Genomic DNA, 20,829 nt, shown 5'->3' with positions numbered 1-20,829 from the left:
CCAGTGTCCCGGTCCGGCAGCAATGTGCAGGGTCAGGGACCGGGTTGTGTGTTGTGCTGGGGAGCGCAGCCCACGTGTCCGGCTCGCACAGAGCCCAACACCCTGTTCTGAGCAGCAGGGTAAGGGGGCCAGGGGGCAGGAGAAGGGGCAGGGAGGTTCTGGAGGGGGCAGTCAAGAAACGGGGGGGGGTCGGGAGTTCGGGGGGGGGCTTTTTGGGGGGAGTGGAGAAAGTTTTGGGCAGTCAGGTTACAGGTAGGGGGTAGGGTCCTGGGGGGCAGTTGGGGGGGGTCTTAGGAGGGGGCAGTTAGGGGACAAGGAACAGGGAGTCTTAGGTAAGGGGTGGGGTTCTGGAGGGCAGTTAGGAGCAGGGGTCCCAGGAGGGGGCAGTCAGGGGACAAGGAGCGGGGGGGTGGGGGGCTGGGAGTTCTGGAGGGGAGCTGTCGGGGCAGGAGTGGGGAGAGGGATCGGAGCAGTCAGGGGACAGGGAGCAGAGGGGTTTAGATGGGTTGGGAGTTCTGGGGGGGGCTGTCAGGGGGTGGGGAGTGGTTGGATGGGGCGTGGGAGTCCCAGGGGTCTGTCTGGGGGTGGGGGTGTGGATAAGGGTTGGGGCAGTCAGGGGACAAGAGGCAGGGAGGCTTAGATAGGGGGTGGAGTCCCGGGGGGCAGTTAGGGGCAGGGGTCCCAGGAGGGGGCAGTCAGGGGACAAGGAACGGGGGGAGGGTTGGGGGTTCTGGGGGGGGCGGGAAGTGGGAGGGGCAGGGGCGGGGCTCCTCCCGTCCTCTTTTTTGCTTGCTGAAATATGGTAACCCTACTTTATGCACTGTGACAGGAGGGCCCTCACATACCAGTTTGTTATGGGTTGTGGCTCCCAACCCAAGAATTTGGTTCCCACCCATTCAGGATTGGGGCAGAAATAGCAGTAGCTCAGCTGAGTATGGGGGTTAGAGCAATTCAGGCAGTTGGGCCTTGGCATTCAGAAGCATACAGAATGTACGTGAGAGCCAAGGTGGGAAATCCGTGTTTGTTTTCATTCCAGAGGCAGGAAGACGGGCCAGGCAGGCAGTGGTGTGGTTCTGCAGACACAGTATTACTGAGCCCACAGGTGGGCTTCCAGGTTGTCAGAGGGTTTGCAGGTGGGGCTCAGTGATGAAGCAGTTCTGAGCTGGCGTGGAAGGAGGGGCATGTTATGGGACCAGCTGATGCCTCTTCTTTATACTGTGGGATCCCATGAGTGGGCAACAGATATAATTGTGATGCCCCTAGGGGAAAATGATCTGGGAACATGTAAAGGGGTAGCCTTAATGCTAAGAGGGACTTGGGGCAGACCTTGGAACGTTTCATGGGAGTAAAAATTGGTTGGACATGCTGCAATGCAGGGTGTGACTGGGAGCTGTGAAGCTCCCTCGGGACTACAAGGCTAGGAGGTGTGTGAATAGGGAGGTGGCCAAATTCATGGGAGTCATAGTAATTTCACATCCCGACATAGCATAAGGGGCACCATAATTATTCAGGGAGAATGGGGTTCACCTGTCAGACTTGGGGCTGACGTGTTTTGCTGATATTAAAGGGGACATTAGGAGATGTCTGGGAACCCAGCTAGGTGTGGGGGGAGGCAGCCAAGCTAATTGCTGGCACCTCCTTGTGGCGGCTGTCCAGTGAAGGTACTCCACAGGGAAGGGATACAGTGATCAGATAAATAGCTTGGTAAAGGATTTAGAGTTGTTTGTTAAAGAAATGGAAATGGGGGTTTGTGGCTTATATGACTGGCACAGCAGGGAGTCAACTCCCCCTTCCTTTATAGCCCACCTTTAACCCTTATGCAAGGGTGGTGGTGCTCAGGTCGCAGCAGTGGGCTGGCTGGGGAACAGGATGGAAGGGGGATGCTGAGGAAGCCCCCTGGGTAGATTTTAAAATGATCGTGGAGTTATCTGCACTGTATACTTTTATCTGCCAGGTACTCCCAAACAATTAATAATAAACTTGCAGCCTAATTAAAGCACATCCAGTATCTCTTGTCCTCCTCCTATTATAGCCAGATGATAAAGAGTTTTGTAGTAACTAAACTACCTGTGAGTTTTATTTAGACTCAGTCACTTTCCTTGGAATCTACACTAACAAACGTCCAGACCTGAGCATTCCACAATTACACTGAGTGGGAAACAGTCTTTTTACAAACGGATAATATTAATTTTTACATTTCCTTAAAAATTACCACTTTGTGCAAACTGTGAATAATCACTGGGAATTGTAAGAAACTGCAAGCATCAATAGGATACCAGACAATAAAACAGAAAAATCATGTAAAAATTAATAGCAACTGTAAATTTGATAATATAGCAGAGGTTCCTATAGTGAAATTACTGGAGAGGAATTGTTGCATATGCCACTGGAAAAGACTAAAGTTATGTTGCATGGTAGTCTACATCTCTCAATTAAATGTGCTGTCAATAAGCTGAACTAATTAAATGGAGTCTGGATATGATTAATCTAGTGATCCTGTACAGCACAATAATACATTTATCTTACACATCTGGCATTAAACAAATGAAAAAGGTTATTGCTTAGCAATTTATCCATAGTAGCAGAGGAGACATTTTCAAATTAGGCCTTTGACTATAAGATAACTGCAACCCTTTTCCCCTTTCCCATAAAAAATTTGGTACTTTTCATTGAAGCAGTGATTACAAGATACATTTTGGCGTGGTGATTTGTTTGAATTCAGTTGTCAAAAATAATTATTTATACATGTTTTTTTAGTAATCGTCTAGCTGCTTTTGTGCAGAACTAATCAAAATATGTTCTAAATATGCATGCAATAACTGCATTTTTTTCATGAGTTTTTTTTTCTGTGTATGCCTTTATTTGTGTTTTTGTCTTTTCATAAAGGTATATGCACTTCTGAGTGTGCCATAGTCAGTTTATTTGCTATTTGATATGTTTATTTTCTTTTAGATTTATGAAGTGTAGAGAAATCATAGCTCAAAACAAGGAAGAACTTCAGTACTTACTAAGATTCAAAAGCTATACAACATCAGGGAAAGTTTTCATTTGCAAAACCTTCCAGTGAAAAGCCTTGGTTAGTAACAGATTTTCACATTCATGTTAAGTTCCAAGTCTCTCAACTGCTTGTGAAATACTTTAAAACTACTTACAAGATAGTATCTGTTTCCTCTGGGAAATAGGTAAAATTCAGTCAGAGGTATGTAAGTACCTGTCAGATGACCCTGAGCTGCTAAGGGTAAGTCAAACAAATATACAGTCCAGGTACTAAAATTAAGCACCTCATTGTAAGGTACTAAGGCCTGGATCCTCAAAGGTACTTGTAGTTGCAACATCTAACTTTTAGTTGCCTAGAAAATCACAGTAACAACAATGTAATGGGGGGGGGGGAGGGATAGCTCAGTACTTAGATGCTGAGACTCCCTGTACTTTGAATGAGGAGAGATAGGGCCTTGAAAGTGTGATCTACAAAAGTCAGCACACTTGATAGGGAAATATCTAAGTTAGCCAATAGGAGATGCTGATGACGGGTGTATCTTAAGCCCCAGCCTTTTCATGGAGTTAGACGCCTATGTCCAGACTTCAAGGAAGTGCTTATCTCTGCTTGCAGTTCACAGCCTGAAAAACCTCTCCTGGAGTCAGGAGGCTTAGAGGCCTACGTCATTTCTTGTGAGAATGAGTTAGACACCTGCTTCATTCCACACAATATTGCCGGAGGAGGTGGTGGTGGTGATGCCTACCTCGTAACTTTTAGCTCAGTCTTTAGAGCGCTTACCTAGGAGATAGGAAACCCAGGTTCAGTTCTGCCTGAGAGGGACAAAAGAGGTAGGAGACATTTGTTCAAATCCTTTCTCCCCCTCAGGCAGAATTGGGTTTTCCACCTCTCAGGAGAGTGCTCTATCTACTGAAGTATGCAGTATTCTGATGTGGTGGGTTTCCTTCAGTCTCTCTTGTTGCAGCTGTCCTGCTTTTCAAGAATCATTGGATCAGGATCTTTGAGTCTCCAGTCTCCCAAGTGGGTGTCCTAACCACAAGGCTACAGAGTCAGTCTCACGCGCTCACCCTCTGGGCCTTAGGCAGGAGATAGGCATCTGGATACCTAGAGTGAGGTAACAGCACGCATGCAGAGGCAGAAACATAGATGCTTAGAAACTTTTACCCTAAAAATTGAGGCCCTGAGTCAGTTTAGGAATCTACATGATTTGGTGGTAGCCAAATGGGGATTTGTTGAGCTCAGTCTCAGCTAAAAGTGGGGCTTAGGTGCCTAAACACCACATTTAGGCACCTAAGTATTAATGTGGATCTGGGCCTAAATTCTTTCATGTTCCAGCAGGTGAATGGGAATTTAGAAATCTTGGTTAGCAAAATTTGGGCCAAATATGTGGTATCCAGAATGTCATAAGAATTATACCAGCAAGACAACACTTGAATGTACTGAATGGTTTAAGAAAGGAAAAAATACCAATTTAGTAGTAATCTTACATGTTCAGAAATTACAGCTAATTAGGGATGAGCAAGATGAATTATATTAAACAATAGTGCTTCTCCTTCTCCTTCATCCCTAAAAAATCCCGACCTTTTCTCAAAACACTGCTGAAACCCAGACTTTTAACTCTGCATAAGTATAAACATTTTAGTTTATAATTTGAGTAAAGCATTATAAAAAAGGAATGTGTAGCAAAAACAAAAAGGGTGGTGCGGCGGCAGTCCAAAGGACATTTTACATCCAAAATCACCAAGTAAAAAGACAACAGACTCTTTTATCTTCATCTGGAGAGCAACATGTCTCAGCCCTAGAAGTGGGAGAGATGGGGTACAGCATGTCCTTTGAAATACACTACTAGAAAAGCAAACTTTGGCAGTGTCCATATTATAGTTGATATTTTAGATACAAAATCTGATTCACTGGTAACACAAATAACAGACTTGGAGAGCTGTTTAATGCCAGTAAGAAAAAAAGCAGAAATCTCGGATTAAAACATGAAAAGGGGTGTGAGTTAGTCGTCACGCAGCCATCATGAAAGAAAGAAAATAAAACCTTAAACAGAGTGGAGAATCAGCTTGGCTAGAATGTTAGACTCATCAGGTTCCCTGAATTGGTTGGAGAAAATGAACTTGGAGCAGGAATGATTGGTCCCTATTATCTTGCAACCCGATATAGCAGAAGATCCAATATATACTGAAAGAGCAAACAGGATTAGAAGCAGTATTGTGTTTAAGAATCCTGGGTAGGAGATAGGAGCAGTCCTTTTTTTGTACTCTTACAGACGTTTGTGACAAAGTGAAAATTCCAGAACCTACTAGGGAAGCAAAACATACTACTATATATAAACATTCTTATAAAGTTTTATTCTTTACAAAGTTAAACCCAGAAACAAAGGCAAAATGGAGAGCATTTTCCTGTTTAGGAAAATCTTAAAAAAGCTATTGCTGAAGCAGCAATTGGGTCAGAAATTCAGGTAAAGAACATTTCTTTTGGGTGACTGATTTAGCACAGTGGCTTCTGGAAGAGTTAAATAAGGGGATTCCACAAATGATGTCCCCCAGTTTTTATAAGACATTGAGGAAGGAGATGTCATCTTTCACTGCCTTCGTAGCTGTTGTCTATATTTTTTTCTGTTTTAGACGACTTGAATTAATGTGTAAAATGTTTGAGATTTTATTAGCTATTAAACAGTTTGGGGTTTAATCCTTTTTGGATGAAATAGATTATATATAAGGAGTTATTTTGTTTAGATCACTAGATGCATATTGTTTAGATATTTGTTTGGGCCACTAAATACAGACACACCCTGCAGTTCTTCCAGGCTATCTAGCCGCTAGATTTTAGTAAATAGAGCTTATTCTAGTTAAGGTCACCCCATGCAGGATGGGTCTAAATCCTAGCCTGGACTGACAGACATGAAAGGGAGTGCTGATTAGGATACAGTAAAGATGAAGACAGATTTCATCATTCATAGTAGTGAAGTGGAAATTGATTATATGCATTAGAAGAAAAAGCATCATATAGGAGAACTATTCTTGGCAGATATAGATTTGTCTTGAATGGTCACATTCCTTAAACAGACAATTACTGAGCCGAAAAACAAATACACCATCTTCATAGTTACTGTGGTGATATATTATTGTTTTCAGCTGCAACACAACAGAAGACCCTTCTGGTTTATAACAGTAAGATTTTTTTGCAGGATATAAACAGTACATCCATGAGAATTCAGGAGAGCTTGAATGTCTAATTATTGTACTTTTCTACAAATCTTCTTTAGAAATTAGTTTAGCTCATTCTATGCTAGTGACTATGTTAATAGTTATGGCACACTTGCCAATGCCGCATTTTCCTTAAATTAGGTGAGTCTATATATTTTTAGAGTAAAGAAATATAGTGAATCTATATCTAGATGATTATGCCAGTGTCATTCTCAAGATGAATGTATTCCACATAGAGTCATACATTTCTAGACAAGGAAGGTCCATTGTAATTATCTAGTCTGATCATGAACAGACTGTAATTATCTGGGAATGACTGCCAAAATACACAGTGTACCCCCCCCCCCCAAAAAAAAAAAAAACAGGAGATTTTATTCACTGAGGTTCTTCGTCAAAACCCAATAAAGTCAATGGAAAGACTATCACTGACTTCAGTGGACTTTGAATCAGGACCGGAATCTTGTTTGTATAGTGCCAATAACTATAAACAGCTTTAAATAGGGACATTGCTATGAGATGGTGGCTGGTACTCTGGAATATTAATATAATCATTTAACTGAGTTGTTTTTAATAAATATTATTATAAACAATTACTGATCTTGTAAAAACCAATTCAATAAAAAGTTGGACTTTAAAAAATGTTTTTAATAATAGACCCTGTGTTCCTGAATAGTAAATGAAGCAAACAAAACGTTGTTCTACTTCTCAGTTGTGCTTGCACTATGAAATAATTTAGGCCCCGATCCTTCAGTCATTGTGCCAGCACAGAGCTGCATTGAAGCTCAGGGGCCCAGTTGCACACAGTGAAGTGCAGTGTTAGGCCTGATTTTGTAGTTGCTTCACACTGATGAAAACAACACTCATTCCTCATCAATAAATTGACTATATCTGTATCTTTATTTTAAAATAAAAGAATCATTAGCCATTAAGAAGTATTCCCTCCCTTTTGCCCCTTATCCAAAAATATATGCCTTTGGAATATTTTCAGGTATATTGAACTTTCTAAACACTGTAAACTTATACAGTTAACAAAAAACCTTTCAAACAGTTTTAACTTCAAAAACATTTTTAATCTTTTAACTGCACAAATGATTTTTCATTAAAAGCAAATAGAAGAAGGGTGAGAGCACAGCTGAACCAAAGTAATTCCTAATAAATTCTTATTGAAAATATTTTGCAGCTCCACACAACATATACTGTATGTGATATAAAATCATACAATGTACGGTGCTTCCCAAAATCTTAGGATTTAAACTGAGTTATCCCCATTTAAGGACTGAGCAATAGGAGCTGAGGGTATGCAGCACCTTACAAGATTGAGCCTTCGGTACCAAACTTAATTGCAAGGGCTACATCCTGAAGTCTTCACGTAATTCAGCAAAAGCAAAAACTGTGCTATGGGCACTGCTGTGCGCCATGTGCCACTTTGTGCATGTCCCTGCTATGAACTGCATTAGGGCTACTTCGAAGAACGGGAGCCTCTAAGAGCCATAGATTGACCACCTACCTCAGGATTGGCATAGCAGAGTTGTGACCTAGCCACAACTTGTTTTCAGTAATCATACTTCCCTTTCCCCTCAATATCAACAGTAAGGAGGGAATGTAGTGTATGAATCCCTGTGAGCAGCATGCCACTGTAGCATCAGCCTTGCGCATGGTTGATGCTGTCTGGGCCACTTATACAGCTTTTGTGACCAAAATACACAGAATTGTGGTGGAAAACAGGTGCAACACATCCCAGGATCTACCTCTGAATATTTTTAACCCATTTAGTTTATAGTATAATACAAAACTTACATTTGTTATTTGTCCTGACTACTAGTTTTGTGTGTGTGTTTAAATCTCTTTGGATTGCAGGAGCATCATTGTAACCATAAGAGTATCAGTAAAAGAGACTTGGTCATTTGCCATTATAGTCTCTCACTGATGTATATCATCAATTGAATCATTTTGTTACTTCCGTCTATATGAATCATAATTGTTCTTGGTGGAAATTTATAAGATATTATACCAGTGATTTCCTGTGAATGGAATTATGTCGAAGCTTGTTGTACAATCAGTTTATTGATATTTTGCAACATAGATACAGAAATTTAGTTTATTGATCCATTGTCTACAGTTTGCTAAAATGGACTTGTATGTCTTTGGAACCGCTATATTCTTACATGCTCACATGTACTTAATGAACCGTTAATCCATGGATTATTAGTACATTGTGTATCCTCAGGATATGTTGTATTGGAGCATACTGAGGGAATCTTTATTTTATGGCTCTAGCCATGTGCAGTATTTCTGTACTACTGTAAATATCAGTTATATTTTTAAAGGAAAACAGTGATCAGTAGCCGCATTAGAAATCTTTTTTTTTAAATTGTTCAGAAATAAATGCCCTCATATATAATATATGGAATCTGACAATATTCTGTAGAGGGAGAAAAAAGAGAGACTACTTTTACAAGAAAAATATGTAGAATTCTTTTAATAATAAATAATAATAAATAAGTCCTTGATTAGGTCTGAGTATGTTTAATTCAATGAATGTGTGATAGATATTAGTGTAAATGTTGAATTTTTTTATATCTGATGGGATGGATTCTAGCTCCCAGTTCCATTCCCTGTATGCCACTCTGCAATCTCAAAGATGATGGCAATTGTCTTAATATAGGGGACTCCCCAGCAAGTGTAAAACCTCAACAACTATGCCATTCTCTCCCCGCAGGCATAGGGGTGTGGCAGGAGGCAAAACGGTTGTGACCAGGGCGGGTTACACATCAGAAATCCACAGCCAATGGAACATTTCTTAAGGAACTGGTATAACTAGCACAACTGAGGATATGTCTTCACTGCACAGTTAACCTGGGCTCTTACCCAGGTTTTAACCCAACCTCCTCCTCCTCTACTATTCATATAGGAAAAACCTCTTACCCTGGTTAGAGGGCTTTAAGCCTGGCCTAACTTACATGGCTGGGTGGGAAGGGTTAGAGCCTGAGGTCCACTTTAACTTGGGCTGGAGCCCACCCACTTTGCAGTGAGTTCACAGGCAAAACCACTTAAGATCTGATAGTCCTTCAATGCCTTCCCACAATTCCCTCTTGAAGGACAGACAAGTTCTCCTGCTATTGACACAACTGATTAGGAAAGAATCTTAGACTGTCTCAGCACAAGAACCATGGGATATGACCACAGACATATGGTCAAGTGTAGAAAAAATGAGAACACAGTAATGTGGTTAGGACTTTGCTGTGGGAACGCTCTCACTTGAACTGAGCTAACCTGGGTGTGCACACCCATGTGCCAATCACCTGGGCTAACTGTTCAGTGAAGACAGACCCTGAGATGAGATTTAATCCTCAATTGGTCCCAGAATCAGGGACCTGAAAGGCATATTAAGGCACCCTTTCTTCTGTCCCTTCCCTCAAATCCTAGGTCCTCTGCCAAGTGTAGCCTGAGTAGAAGTGGAGAACTAACCATAAGAATATAATAAACATTACAAACCAGCAATCTAGGAAAGATTAGTGATAACAGATTTACAAAAATAATCTGAAATTGCAAACGTTATATTTTTATCCTATTGTAACATAAAAATGTCCAAACGGTTTTGAGTAAAATTAAAAAATCACTGATTGAAGTTCTCTCACTGACAAATTTTTAACACCAAAGTCAGAAACGTCTGAAAATAAGAGTGAGTTTTGGGAATGCTGACACAACCTTAACTACAACATTGACCCATTAATAAAAATTATATTGCATAATAGTACCGTTCTCTTTTTTCATCTCAGTGGGTACATTTTTCTTTTGCCATTGTTTTTCTTCAAAATAATGGCTTTTAGAAACATCTGGCTCATTGCAATCTCTTGAAAAATTGGCAAGGGATTGGCATAGTGGATACATTTCACCACTGCATAACTGTGATAGTGGGTGCTGCTTTTGTAAGTAATTTAAAATGCTGCCATAATATGCAGTTACAAAAAACTCACACAACTGAAGTAAAAAAAAAAATTGGCAGAAAATCAGATCTAATTCTTGCAACACTATGCCGTTTTATTCTTTTACTTGAAGCTTGGCTTAGCTTCACTGTGCAAGATTAGAAATTCCTCTCCTAAACATAAGAAAATCGTTTTGTACTCTTTCTCTAGCTAGAGAAGTAAAGAGTCAAAAGGTTGTGCTACGTCTGAACTGTGGTCCTCTTCATGGATCTTATCTAGACCAGAATTTACATTGCCTTCTGAAGTGCGTAAGCACCACAAAGCTGCATAACCTAGATACATTCTAGGTTGACCTATTCAGGAAAAAGAGCAGAGCAGCATGGAAGTGCTACAACAAAATCATTGGCTGTGTGCTTAGGATCTCACGAGCACATGTAATTATATAGTGTCCCTGTATGAATAGTAATAGTTTTTCACTAAAGTTCAAGTCCAAAAAGTTCTATTTATAGCCAACATTTATTTAGCTATGTAGCTTTTCCTTAGGAATTATTTATAGCCGCTTATTTTAAGTCTTGAAGAGTTCCAGTATTCTACAGCCTTCATTATTCTTTTATAAAACCCAATAATGTACTTCATAATATAGCTAAAATACATGGTATCTGCTTCAAGGACAGTCTACTTCAGGGGCATACAATCTACTTTCAGGCCTTGGCTACACTTACCAGGTAGTTCGACGGCTGGAAATCGAAGTTCTGGGTTCGACTTATCGCGTCTAGTCTGGACGCGATAAGTCGAACCCGGAAGTGCTCGCCGTCGACTGCGGTACTCCAGCTCGGCGAGAGGAGTACCGCGGAGTCGACGGGGGAGCCTGCCTGCCGCGTGTGGACCAAGGTAAGTTCGAACTAAGGTACTTCGACTTCAGCTACGTTATTCACGTAGCTGAAGTTGCGTACCTTAGTTCGAATTGGGGGGGGTAGTGTAGACCAAGCCTCAGAAATGTCTCAGTGGAAGGAAGTAACAAAACTGCAGGGAGGAGATAGTAGGAGAGGGACATGAGTTGGAGCAATAGAATTAAGCAGTTACTCAACAAAGGCTTGTACAGTTGCATGGGGCATCAAAAAGCAAACAAATAAAAAATAAACCCCAAATCTCCCCAAATAAAATAAATTCTTGTTTCTTGTAGTCATTGTGACAGAAGTTGGAGTTAAGGAGAGGGTAATAGCTGACCATACCATGTCAGGAAGGAATATTTAGTGTGTACAAATGGGAGGAAAATATTCTTGTACAGTTGTTTGAGAAGCAAACAAACAGTGTAGAGTAGGCGGCATGTGATAAGAGACATAGTCAGGGTGAAGTGATTTAAATCAACAATTAGGGTTGCCAGTTTTGGTAGAATGTATTCCCAGCGGTTTCATCACACATCATCATCTTTAATTAAAGATTAATCTTTAATTCCTGGCAATTCCAGGACAATCCTGGAGCGTTGGCAACCCTATCAACAATCAGGAAAGTTTGATTAACATCTTTGATATTAATCATGTTTTACATTTGTACTTTGTAGTGATTTTCCTAAAGAAAGGTTGATTCTTATTGGTTGGTAACCATTGAAACATGTTGATTAGCAAACTAAATATAGTCTTTACACTGAATTTGGTGCTTCTTTTTGCTAACCAGGAGAATACACTAGATCTATAAAAATATAATTGCTGCAATAAATGTGTAACTTACATTTAACTTACATTTAATGTGTAACTTACATTTATTTAGATTCTTAATTTTTGCATTTTTATTATGCTAGAAAATGATGCACTTTTATCTACTAGATGATGATTTACATGTGATTTGTGTCAAGCTCTGCTTGGATGAAAATTCAAATAATAATCCCCAAAACAGCATTTTAATTTTTTTATTAAATAAAACTACCTTAAATGTGCTGGATATCGAAGAAAAAAATGTGTTGCATTTAAAAATGACTTATTAAACAAAGGAAGTATTATCTGAAGTTAGTGAATTAAACTGATTGTTTCTGTTCATCATGTCCTTCAGTATTTTAGAACTAGTAAATCTCCTCCTCTCACACCTAGCTTTTATTCATAGATAGGAAGAAGAAAATAAGCTTTCCTGCTTTTTCACCTTCCAATTGGTTTCTTAACTTCAAATGAACAAGTCATTGAACTGAACTAGTTTAATAAACTGAAATGAAGACCGTATTCTCTTTGCACCTGAAGAAGAGGCTACTGCTGTCAAAAGTTGGTTTTGCATTTCAACAAACTCTGGTTCGAGGTAGTTAGCCTCTGACTTCCATCAGTTTAGTGGTTTGACTTACTTTGCTGCCAAGTTTTAAACATTTACTGGTTGATATTATTTTTTGTTTACAATTTAAATAAAATTAAAATATAATAAGCTTAGGTCTTAAGGTAGGTTTCATTCTGAAATTTTATTTTAAATAAGAGGTTTATTTTTTTTTAATTCAATGTAAATAAAAAAAAAATTTTTTTTTAATGAATCATCATTTTTTATCTACCATGTACCCAGAAACACTGTGAGAGAAAAATTATAACGGGCCTTCACATTTAAACTTGATCTGGTGAAAAAGGAAAAACAAGTGTTCTTTTTTTAGGCAAAAACTGCCATTGTGAGCATGTTGAATATGGAATGCAGAATTAGGCACATTGGAGGCGGGGGAGAGGTGTGGCAGAATGCATTTAGTGATTTTCACTGATTAGAAATAGGAAAACTTTTCCAACAGGCATTGTGCATTATAAAAGTTCACTAAAATCATGTGGCTGACTTAACTAGTATATGAGCTACTTAATGCTGCAGAGTTTTCACTGAGGCTGGTAATTTCTCCTTATTTTATTTTCTTCTACTTGCTAGCAGCTGCAACCATTTTGTCCTCTAATATATGAGAACTATATTTGATGTGTGTCTGGTGCAAAGCAGGAATTAACTCCACAATTTATAAGGTATTTTTTTAATAAGGTATTTTTCTCCAGTTGAGTTAAAAGAAGTTGTATTGATTGTGGTGTTTTGGAGCAGTCTAAATTATTAATTTAGCTTCATTTGGTAGGTAAAAGAGTTTTCAATCAATGATCTTATGAAAGACTATGTGCTTTTTCAAGAGCTGTTATCTTCATTTTTAAGATATAATAGTATTAATGAATATTTTATGTAATGTCTGCATAAATAAGTAACTGTGGTCGAAAACAAAGTATTATCTCAGTCTAAAAATGCCTACATGACAAAAGTGCAGCTCCATGAAAAGCAAATCTTTCATTAAATTGCCAAGTGCCTAAGATGTTCTTCTTGAGTTAATGGCCTTCAAAGTTAAACAGTTAAGTTTTTTGCCAGCTGACCATTCTGCACTATTCAGAATATGTTTTCAATTCAAACTTTATTTAAATTAAAAATAAGAAAATCTTCTTCAAGGTGGTCTATGCAGATTCTCACTTATGAAATGCACCTTCTGGTGCTGCTCAACTTTAGTAGATGTCCAGAAAAGTAATGGCAGTTGGTACTGGATAACAGCCCCCTTATGTCTCTGACTATTTGCAGTTGAGGTTATAAAAGGCCATGTACCCCTTTTCCTTCTTTTATCTGTGCACATAGGGATATTCACTTTTTGTTCTGAAAGTTTTCCTTAGAAGAGCTAAGGTTTTTAGGAGGTCAGCAAGACTTTATAACTTTTCTGGATCAGTGTAAAGACTTACTCATTTCCACTCCATGTGGGTCTAAATGGATTAGATTGTGCACTGAGATATGTTATGCCTTAAGTAGGGTGACACTACTTGTAAATCAAGAGATAAGGTGTTGATGGCCTGCTTCTGTAGTGTTTTTTACACAGTTAAACACTGCTATTTTTTATGTGGAATCTAAATCAGATGTTTGTTTTAGGAGGGTGGTTCTGCAATCCTTGTTTAAATATGAATCTCAAGTCTGTATTTTTAAGTTGTATTCCCACAGGAGGAAATATGCAGAAGCCATCTAAAGTAAGAAAGAAAGGTTATTTGCCATCAACATCTGTTGCTGACTGCATATTCACACTATCTACCGACCTTCTGCAGCCCAGCACCTCCCACAATTCTGTGATGCTTGGGCTGTTGCAGTGTCACTGATCATGACTATGCCCACTTCCCCATTGCCCGCCAGAATTCCTTTGGAGGTCATTTGGGGTAGAGTGCCAAATTTTATTTTTAATTATGATCCATGGGCTGGGGTATAAATTCAAAACATGGTATTCCCCATAATGCACAATGCTTAGTAATAGTAAATGAACATTTAGTTATTTAATATTTGTTCAACACCTTAATATCACATTTATCAGTAAGAATATATTTTTTTCCTTTAGCCACATTGCTATTTCTGCTTTTGTTTCTGTTCCTTCCTTATTCTCCTTTCTTTGTTTACCTCTCCCTCTTTCCTGGTTTTGCGACACTTCTCTGTTCTCTTCTCTGCTTTTTTTACCCTGCAACAACTCCCCGTTCCCAACTGAGGGCAGGTCAATATTGCACCACTGTAGCTCTTTAGTGAAGATGCTCCAATGCTGACAGAAGAGCTTCTCCTGTTGGTGTAGTTAATCCACCTTGATGAGAGGCGGTAGCTATGTCGACAGGAGAAGCTCTCTCATCGACATAGCACTGTCTACACAGGGAGGGGGGGAGGAGGAGGGAGGGTTAGCTCAATATAACTACATTACAGGGTGTGAATTTTTCACACCACTGAGTGACATAGTTATACCAATATAAGTCTGTAGTGTAGATCAGGCCCCAGTTTGCTTCACTCCCATCCTATGCCCATTCCATCCAAAATAGTTAATGCTGGCATTTAATTGTGACCTGGGCTTTAAAGTTAATACTCCAATCAAGTTAATGGAGAAGAGATGTTCACACCTCTGAATGATTGTTTCAGACTGTCTGCACACTCAGGTTACTGCATCGGTTACATTTGATTCACATTCGAAATGTTGTCTCAGCCGCTATGAGGGCAAGAAACTTACTTCTTTTTGTAATTACAGCTTGGATTGTGGAGAATCTGAATGTGTCATGTGAGCCACGTTAATATTCATGTATCCTAGATCCCGCCCATGGATTTTGTTTCCTGAACTAGGGCCTTAGCTTGAAATCTATGAGGACCCAAAGCACACTCTAAAACTACTAAGAGAGTTGGTGTGCAAGTAATACAAGTTCTGTCCCTTAGGGAATAATTATCACACACTTTTAACATTGGCCTAGGTATACTTACACAATAAACTGTAGAGGTTTGAAATTTCTTTCCATAGAACTGTGAAAAGACTCCCAGGGAAATTAAACCACAAAAATGATTTCAAATAATATTTTCTATTTGATTCTATATGGGTTTCTATTTGATTCTATATGGATACCATGCTCATCATAGTGTTTGAGTGCCTTCCAGTAGCCTATTAAACCTGATGTCCGGGATGGGGCATGGGCAGCCTGGCCTAGGGATTAGTGTCAGGCACAGGTCGAGCTGCCAGGAGCCAGTTACCAGGAATCAGGCTGGGTTGGAATGCCAGGAGATCAGAATCGAGAGACAAACCGGAGGGCAGGGATCAAGAGTCAGTTACCGCGAGTCAGGCCAAGTCAGGGTATGAGGAGGTCAGGTTTGGGCAATGGAGCCAGAGGGCAGGAACCAGGAGGTAGTTACCAAAAGTCAGGCCAAGTCAGGATACGAAGAGATCAGGTTCAGGCTACAGAACCAGATGGCAGGAACCAGGAAGCAGTACCAAGAGTCAGGCCATATCCGGATACTAGGAGGCCAGGATGAGAAGCCAGGAACAGGAAAACACCAGACCAGTGGTCAATGGCAAGATGAAGCTCAGTTGTGCAGACAACTTTCTATTTCGTTCTCTGGCTTAAATAGGGGCTGCAACCCAATCAGGAGCCATGGAACTCTCCCAGAGTGTAGGGGCTGGGCTTGTGCCCCAGTTGGGCTTCATGGATCCCAATCACAGCTCCTATCTGTGAGCTGCTGGTTGGAGGATTGGAGTGTGATGTCTCCCAAGACCTGCATTCGAGACCCATGGGGCCTGGCACATGACTACAAATCTGTCACATGTTGTTTGTTCTCTCATCCTCTCCCCAAGGGGAGACTTGTGGGGGGAGGAAGGGGGGGGAGTGTCTTGTTTTGGTAGTGTTGGGAATTTTTATTTAAAAAAAAAAATGAATGTACCTGTTGCTACGTATTTATTAAAGAAGGCCAGGTCAAATAAATGTGGCTTGGACTTGGAACAGAAAGTGGTGAGGTTTGTGATGGTTCCTAGTTCCTGGGAGAGTTCATTACACCATCTCTTACTAGCCCTGAGAAAGTTCTAGCTCCTGCATAGACAAGCTTTACTCTTATTATTGAGAGTTCCATTGTGCCAGAGAAGTGTAGTTGTCGACAATGGTTTCCGTCCTTGTTTTAAATGGTCTTCTAGATATCCTAGGCCCAGGCCACGGAAAGCTTTGAAGATAAGGACTGAGACCTTTAACATGATTCGAAATTCTATGGGAAGCCAACGGAGAGAGCAGTGGACAGGCATGATGTACTCATGGTAGCCTGTGTTGCTGAAGAGACATGCCGCAGCATCCATTATTAGCTGGACTTTACTAAGAACTGAAGCCTTCATACCCAGGTATGTTGAATAGCTGTAGTCCAGCCCAGGGGTGACAAAGGCATAAAAATCACAAGAGCTAAGAAATGGGGTAATAGGGACATGGCTTGTTAGAGATGTTCTTTCATCCTTAACTTTGAATTTCTTTGCTTTCATGGATTTTGTGTTAGACACTTAAAGCTTGGATGTGCCTTGAAGAATCAGGGCTGTGTTGGTGATGGTGCAGAGATGTTTCTTTCAGAACTCTACACAGCATGGGGATGCATGATGAGTAGCTCTGCTGGCTGGAAGTTGGCATGGCCCCACTCTCATTGTCACGAATGGATCTATCCTCAAAGCTCACACAAGAACTGGCATTTTGCCCCTGGATGGAAGGCCACACACACCCACACACCCCTTAAGGGTATGTTTACACTGCACATCCCTTACAGCAGGCTGTAGAGTACATACACTATACACTCCCCTAGCACAGGTATAAATAGCAGTGTAGATAGTGAGGCCTGCTTAATTGAGTAAAGACATGCCTGCACCCTGTGGGTATGTATCCTACAGAGCTCTCTAAATGCCAAAGCAGTGTCTACTCCATCCACACGGCTACTTTTAGCAGGGTAGTGTCCCATTGCTTCCCTGTTGCTGGAGCCTTTTCCCGCCACAGGGAATTGGGGAAGAACCTTTCTCTGCTTCCTCTTCCCCTACACCCCCCAGAGCCTTTCACTGACACATGTAGCTACACACTGCAATGTGGATGCAGCCTGTTTTTCACTGTGATGTATAGCTACATACCCTACATGCCGCCACCAGTGGTATGCAGTATAGATGTACTCTAAGATTGCACTTGTTCTGTTAGGTAGTATTCAGTAAAGTGGCAAAAGACATTTCCATTGAAACCACAAGATGAAAAGAGTGAAGCTTAGTGCATTTTATTCCTTGAATGCAACAGAAATATAAACAAGTCTGTGATTAAAATGTAAAAGTAAACTTCATTGCTACAAACATGCTCTGTTTTTCATTAAGGAACTGACATAAATCACATATCTGATACTTATTATTATTAAAGAAATCATTATGTGGCAGGCCGGCAGCCAATCAAAAACTGGCACACTAATGATGGTACTTTGCATGCTTTATGGAATTGGGTTAATTGTCTTCCTGGAAGTTATAGTTCTTTTTCATAACAGTTTTTTGTTCTCTCTGTGGAGGAGTGGAACTTGGGTTGCTGCACTATGTGAACTCTGGAAAGAAATAAAAATGAAATTTATTCTGCAAATGTCTTTAGATCATCTATTTTAACACCTTTAGGTGTTTGTACAGCTGTTTAAAATATACAAAACTAAAGAACACTCTTACCTATTAACCTCAACTGTCAAAATATAATTTACCCAGCAAAAGAGAGCCTTCCCTCATTCAGCCACCTAAGACTCTTAGCACATCCACTCACCAAAAGTCCAAGAGAAAAAATGATCACACATCAGAACTCCGGTGGACTAGAGGAGAGGGCCAATTTTAAAGTGCAGGCTTTTAAAAAGAGGCTATTAAAGAGCCATCCGAGGTTGCAAGTGCCGTGGTATTTCATGGGGAGGAAAGAAGTAGCTCGGTCCCAAACTCCTGCCTCACAGTAGTCACATCTGAGAGGTCTAGACAGTTTTGATATTAATGTTTATCCCAGGACACTGTTCAGCATTCTATATATCTAATTTTGGAAAGTTTACAGGATCTCACTTGGGAGACGTGAATAATGTGGGATGTTCTCCTGGGAGGCTCTCTTCTGCAGAGTTTTAATAAGGTTATTTTGGATTTTCAGGAAAGGTTATTTTTTCTGCTTTTTTCTAGGTGTAAATTTGTACTGTATGTATAAACAGATTAATTAAAAATGAACATACACTTTGGTGTCATGCATGTTCACATGTTAGTGGAAACGCCATATCTTTTCACATTTATACAAATCTGAAATCCATTAAATTCTGGTAATCTGAATACATATTTTTTGTATCAGATTGGAATATAGAGCTTTGACACAAGAAGTAATTTAATAGAGTTATTTTGCAGGGAGTCTATTTAGAGAAATGGTTATCTCCTTTTTATTAAGTTCCTCTCATCATGGAGCAGATTTTAAATAACTATACATTCACATTAAAATGTTATATAACAGTTGTGCATTGCAGTTAAACTATCTCCCATTAATTTTACAAGTTTTCAAACTTGCTTATATCTTCTTAGTGTCACTTTTGAAAGGGCTTTCAGGCTGGCAGCAGTGAAATTTCTATTCTTCGGTAGCCTTTCATGGCTGAGACTGCAAAAATTGATAAATATTTCTACTAAGTGGAAACGATAGTCATAATAGGTTTATATGAAGTATGGTAAATATCCTACCATACAAGTCACTAATGTGAGACAGTTTTGACAGTCACTGAAAGTATTTCGAACTGTTTCCTCTCTAGTGAAAATACTTACTGATGTTACCAATATTATTATTTAGAATTACAATAATAGTGTCTGTAACACAATGTTTCAATAACACATTATTTTTTGTAAGATGTATTGGTTATCCTCAAGCACCCACTCTCTAGCCATAATCAGCCGGTTAGTTTTTTGTATGCTTCACAATAAATGTGTGTCTTTAGGAAAGACGTGAACCAATTTGTATCCCAGCATTCGTATCCCAGCCTTCCAGAAGATTTGCTTCTACTGCAAAATGTTCAATAAACTAAATGGCTGATTATGACTAGGATGGAGTTTCTTGAGGATCATCTATATAGCTTACAAAACAAAATTGTTTTGTCATTAAAATATTTTATTACCAATTTGGTATGTTTTACTCTTTTTCCTTACCCATTGTCTATTTGTTTGTCAGTCCCTCTTTTAGATAGTTTAGTCTCCAGGGCACAGACTGGCCTTTCTTTTATGTTTAGAAAGTAGAACATTGAAAGCAAACTACTGGAAACAAATAATAATAATGATAATCTATATCTAAAAGCATTTTACCATGGAGAGAGATGTTCTGGGGCTACATCTTAAAATCATCCAGAAAGTGAAGCCAGGGGAGAATATAATAGCCCACTTCTTAAATTGAATGCCTTGATGTGAGCATGTTCAACCAGTGCTTCATAATTTGAATTGGTCTCCAGTTGATTTTTAATGATGGTTAAGGACTTTGTATAAATCTGTAAATCCTTAAGTTGCCGAAAGCCTAACTCACTGAGAGATCACCAGATTCCCACAGCTGAAATCAGCAAAGGTCTTCAAGCTGAAGCCCAATGTTAATGAGGAGGGCTGGGCATTTTCTATAAGGGCCCCACTTTTGGAATTTGCTCTCCCAGTTCTGTGTAATACCCCAAACCTTGGCATGCTGCTAGGCTTATCTCCAACCCCCAGCATTTGGAAATAGGAAGGGAATTAAAACTTTTGAGGTGTCTTGTCTGCTGGTAGTGAGTTGCATTGCATTATACTGTTGCGTTTTAGTTATGTTTGGGTATTTATTTTGTTATATATTTAAGTAATGTCAAGGGTGCCTAGACTTTATGGATAAATCCCATTTAACATTTGTGTAAATCCAAATAAGTGGAGCTTTATCATGAATATATATTTTTCTTACTGTCTCAAGGCTGTCATTTTAGACAGTGTGAACTGTTTGGAGGAGTGGAGGGCCAAAACTTCATGACACCCGTTACAAATTACAAAGAGGTCATTTTAAGAATTTGCCCTTTCAAAACAACTACTGGAACCTTAGAAAAAATCTTGTTTATGCCTAAAACGATCACAAAAACATTTTATAGGAATATATTGTCCCTGTTAAAAGTTAGAGGGTTGTCAAAGCAAGATTGATAATGCACTCCTGGTTACAGCCTAAACTATGGAGTCACAACCTGTACCTGCATAAATAGTGATAATAATAATTAGTAATTAATAAAGTAACTGAAGTAGTAATTAGATACAAGTTGAACTGCTTTATGCAAACTCATTTCCAACTTGGTGAATTCCCTATCCTCATGTTATAGGATGAAATCCTGACCTCGTTGAAATAAATGGCAAAATTTTTACTGACTTCAGTGAGCCCCAGATTTTACCCACAATGTCCATTAAAAT

General features: G+C 39.6%; 1 protein-coding gene across 6 annotated transcripts in view; it reads left to right on the top strand.

Annotated features, from left to right (window-relative positions):
- Positions 1-20,829, top strand: part of RNF180 (ring finger protein 180) — a 120,893-nt gene that overhangs the window by 38,513 nt on the left and 61,551 nt on the right. Inside the window, exon 5 of one of the 6 annotated variants that reach the window (XR_008445525.1) lies at positions 16,570-16,767. The exons of 4 other annotated variants lie outside the window; for them this stretch is intronic. Coding sequence is in view for 1 of the 2 variants with exons in the window: in XM_054033020.1 (XP_053888995.1) it covers positions 16,570-16,578 (9 nt within the window). In the remaining variant the exon portion in view is untranslated. Of the gene's footprint in view, positions 1-16,569; positions 18,743-20,829 lie in introns of those variants that run through there. One more of the 6 variants, XM_054033020.1, reaches the window with a different exon arrangement.

Source organism: Malaclemys terrapin, chromosome 6 (assembly GCF_027887155.1).
Source record: "Malaclemys terrapin pileata isolate rMalTer1 chromosome 6, rMalTer1.hap1, whole genome shotgun sequence".
In the NCBI taxonomy this organism is placed as follows: Eukaryota; Metazoa; Chordata; order Testudines; family Emydidae; genus Malaclemys; species Malaclemys terrapin.
Note: the sequence above shows the minus strand (reverse complement) of the source record. Positions and strands in the feature narration are given on the sequence as shown.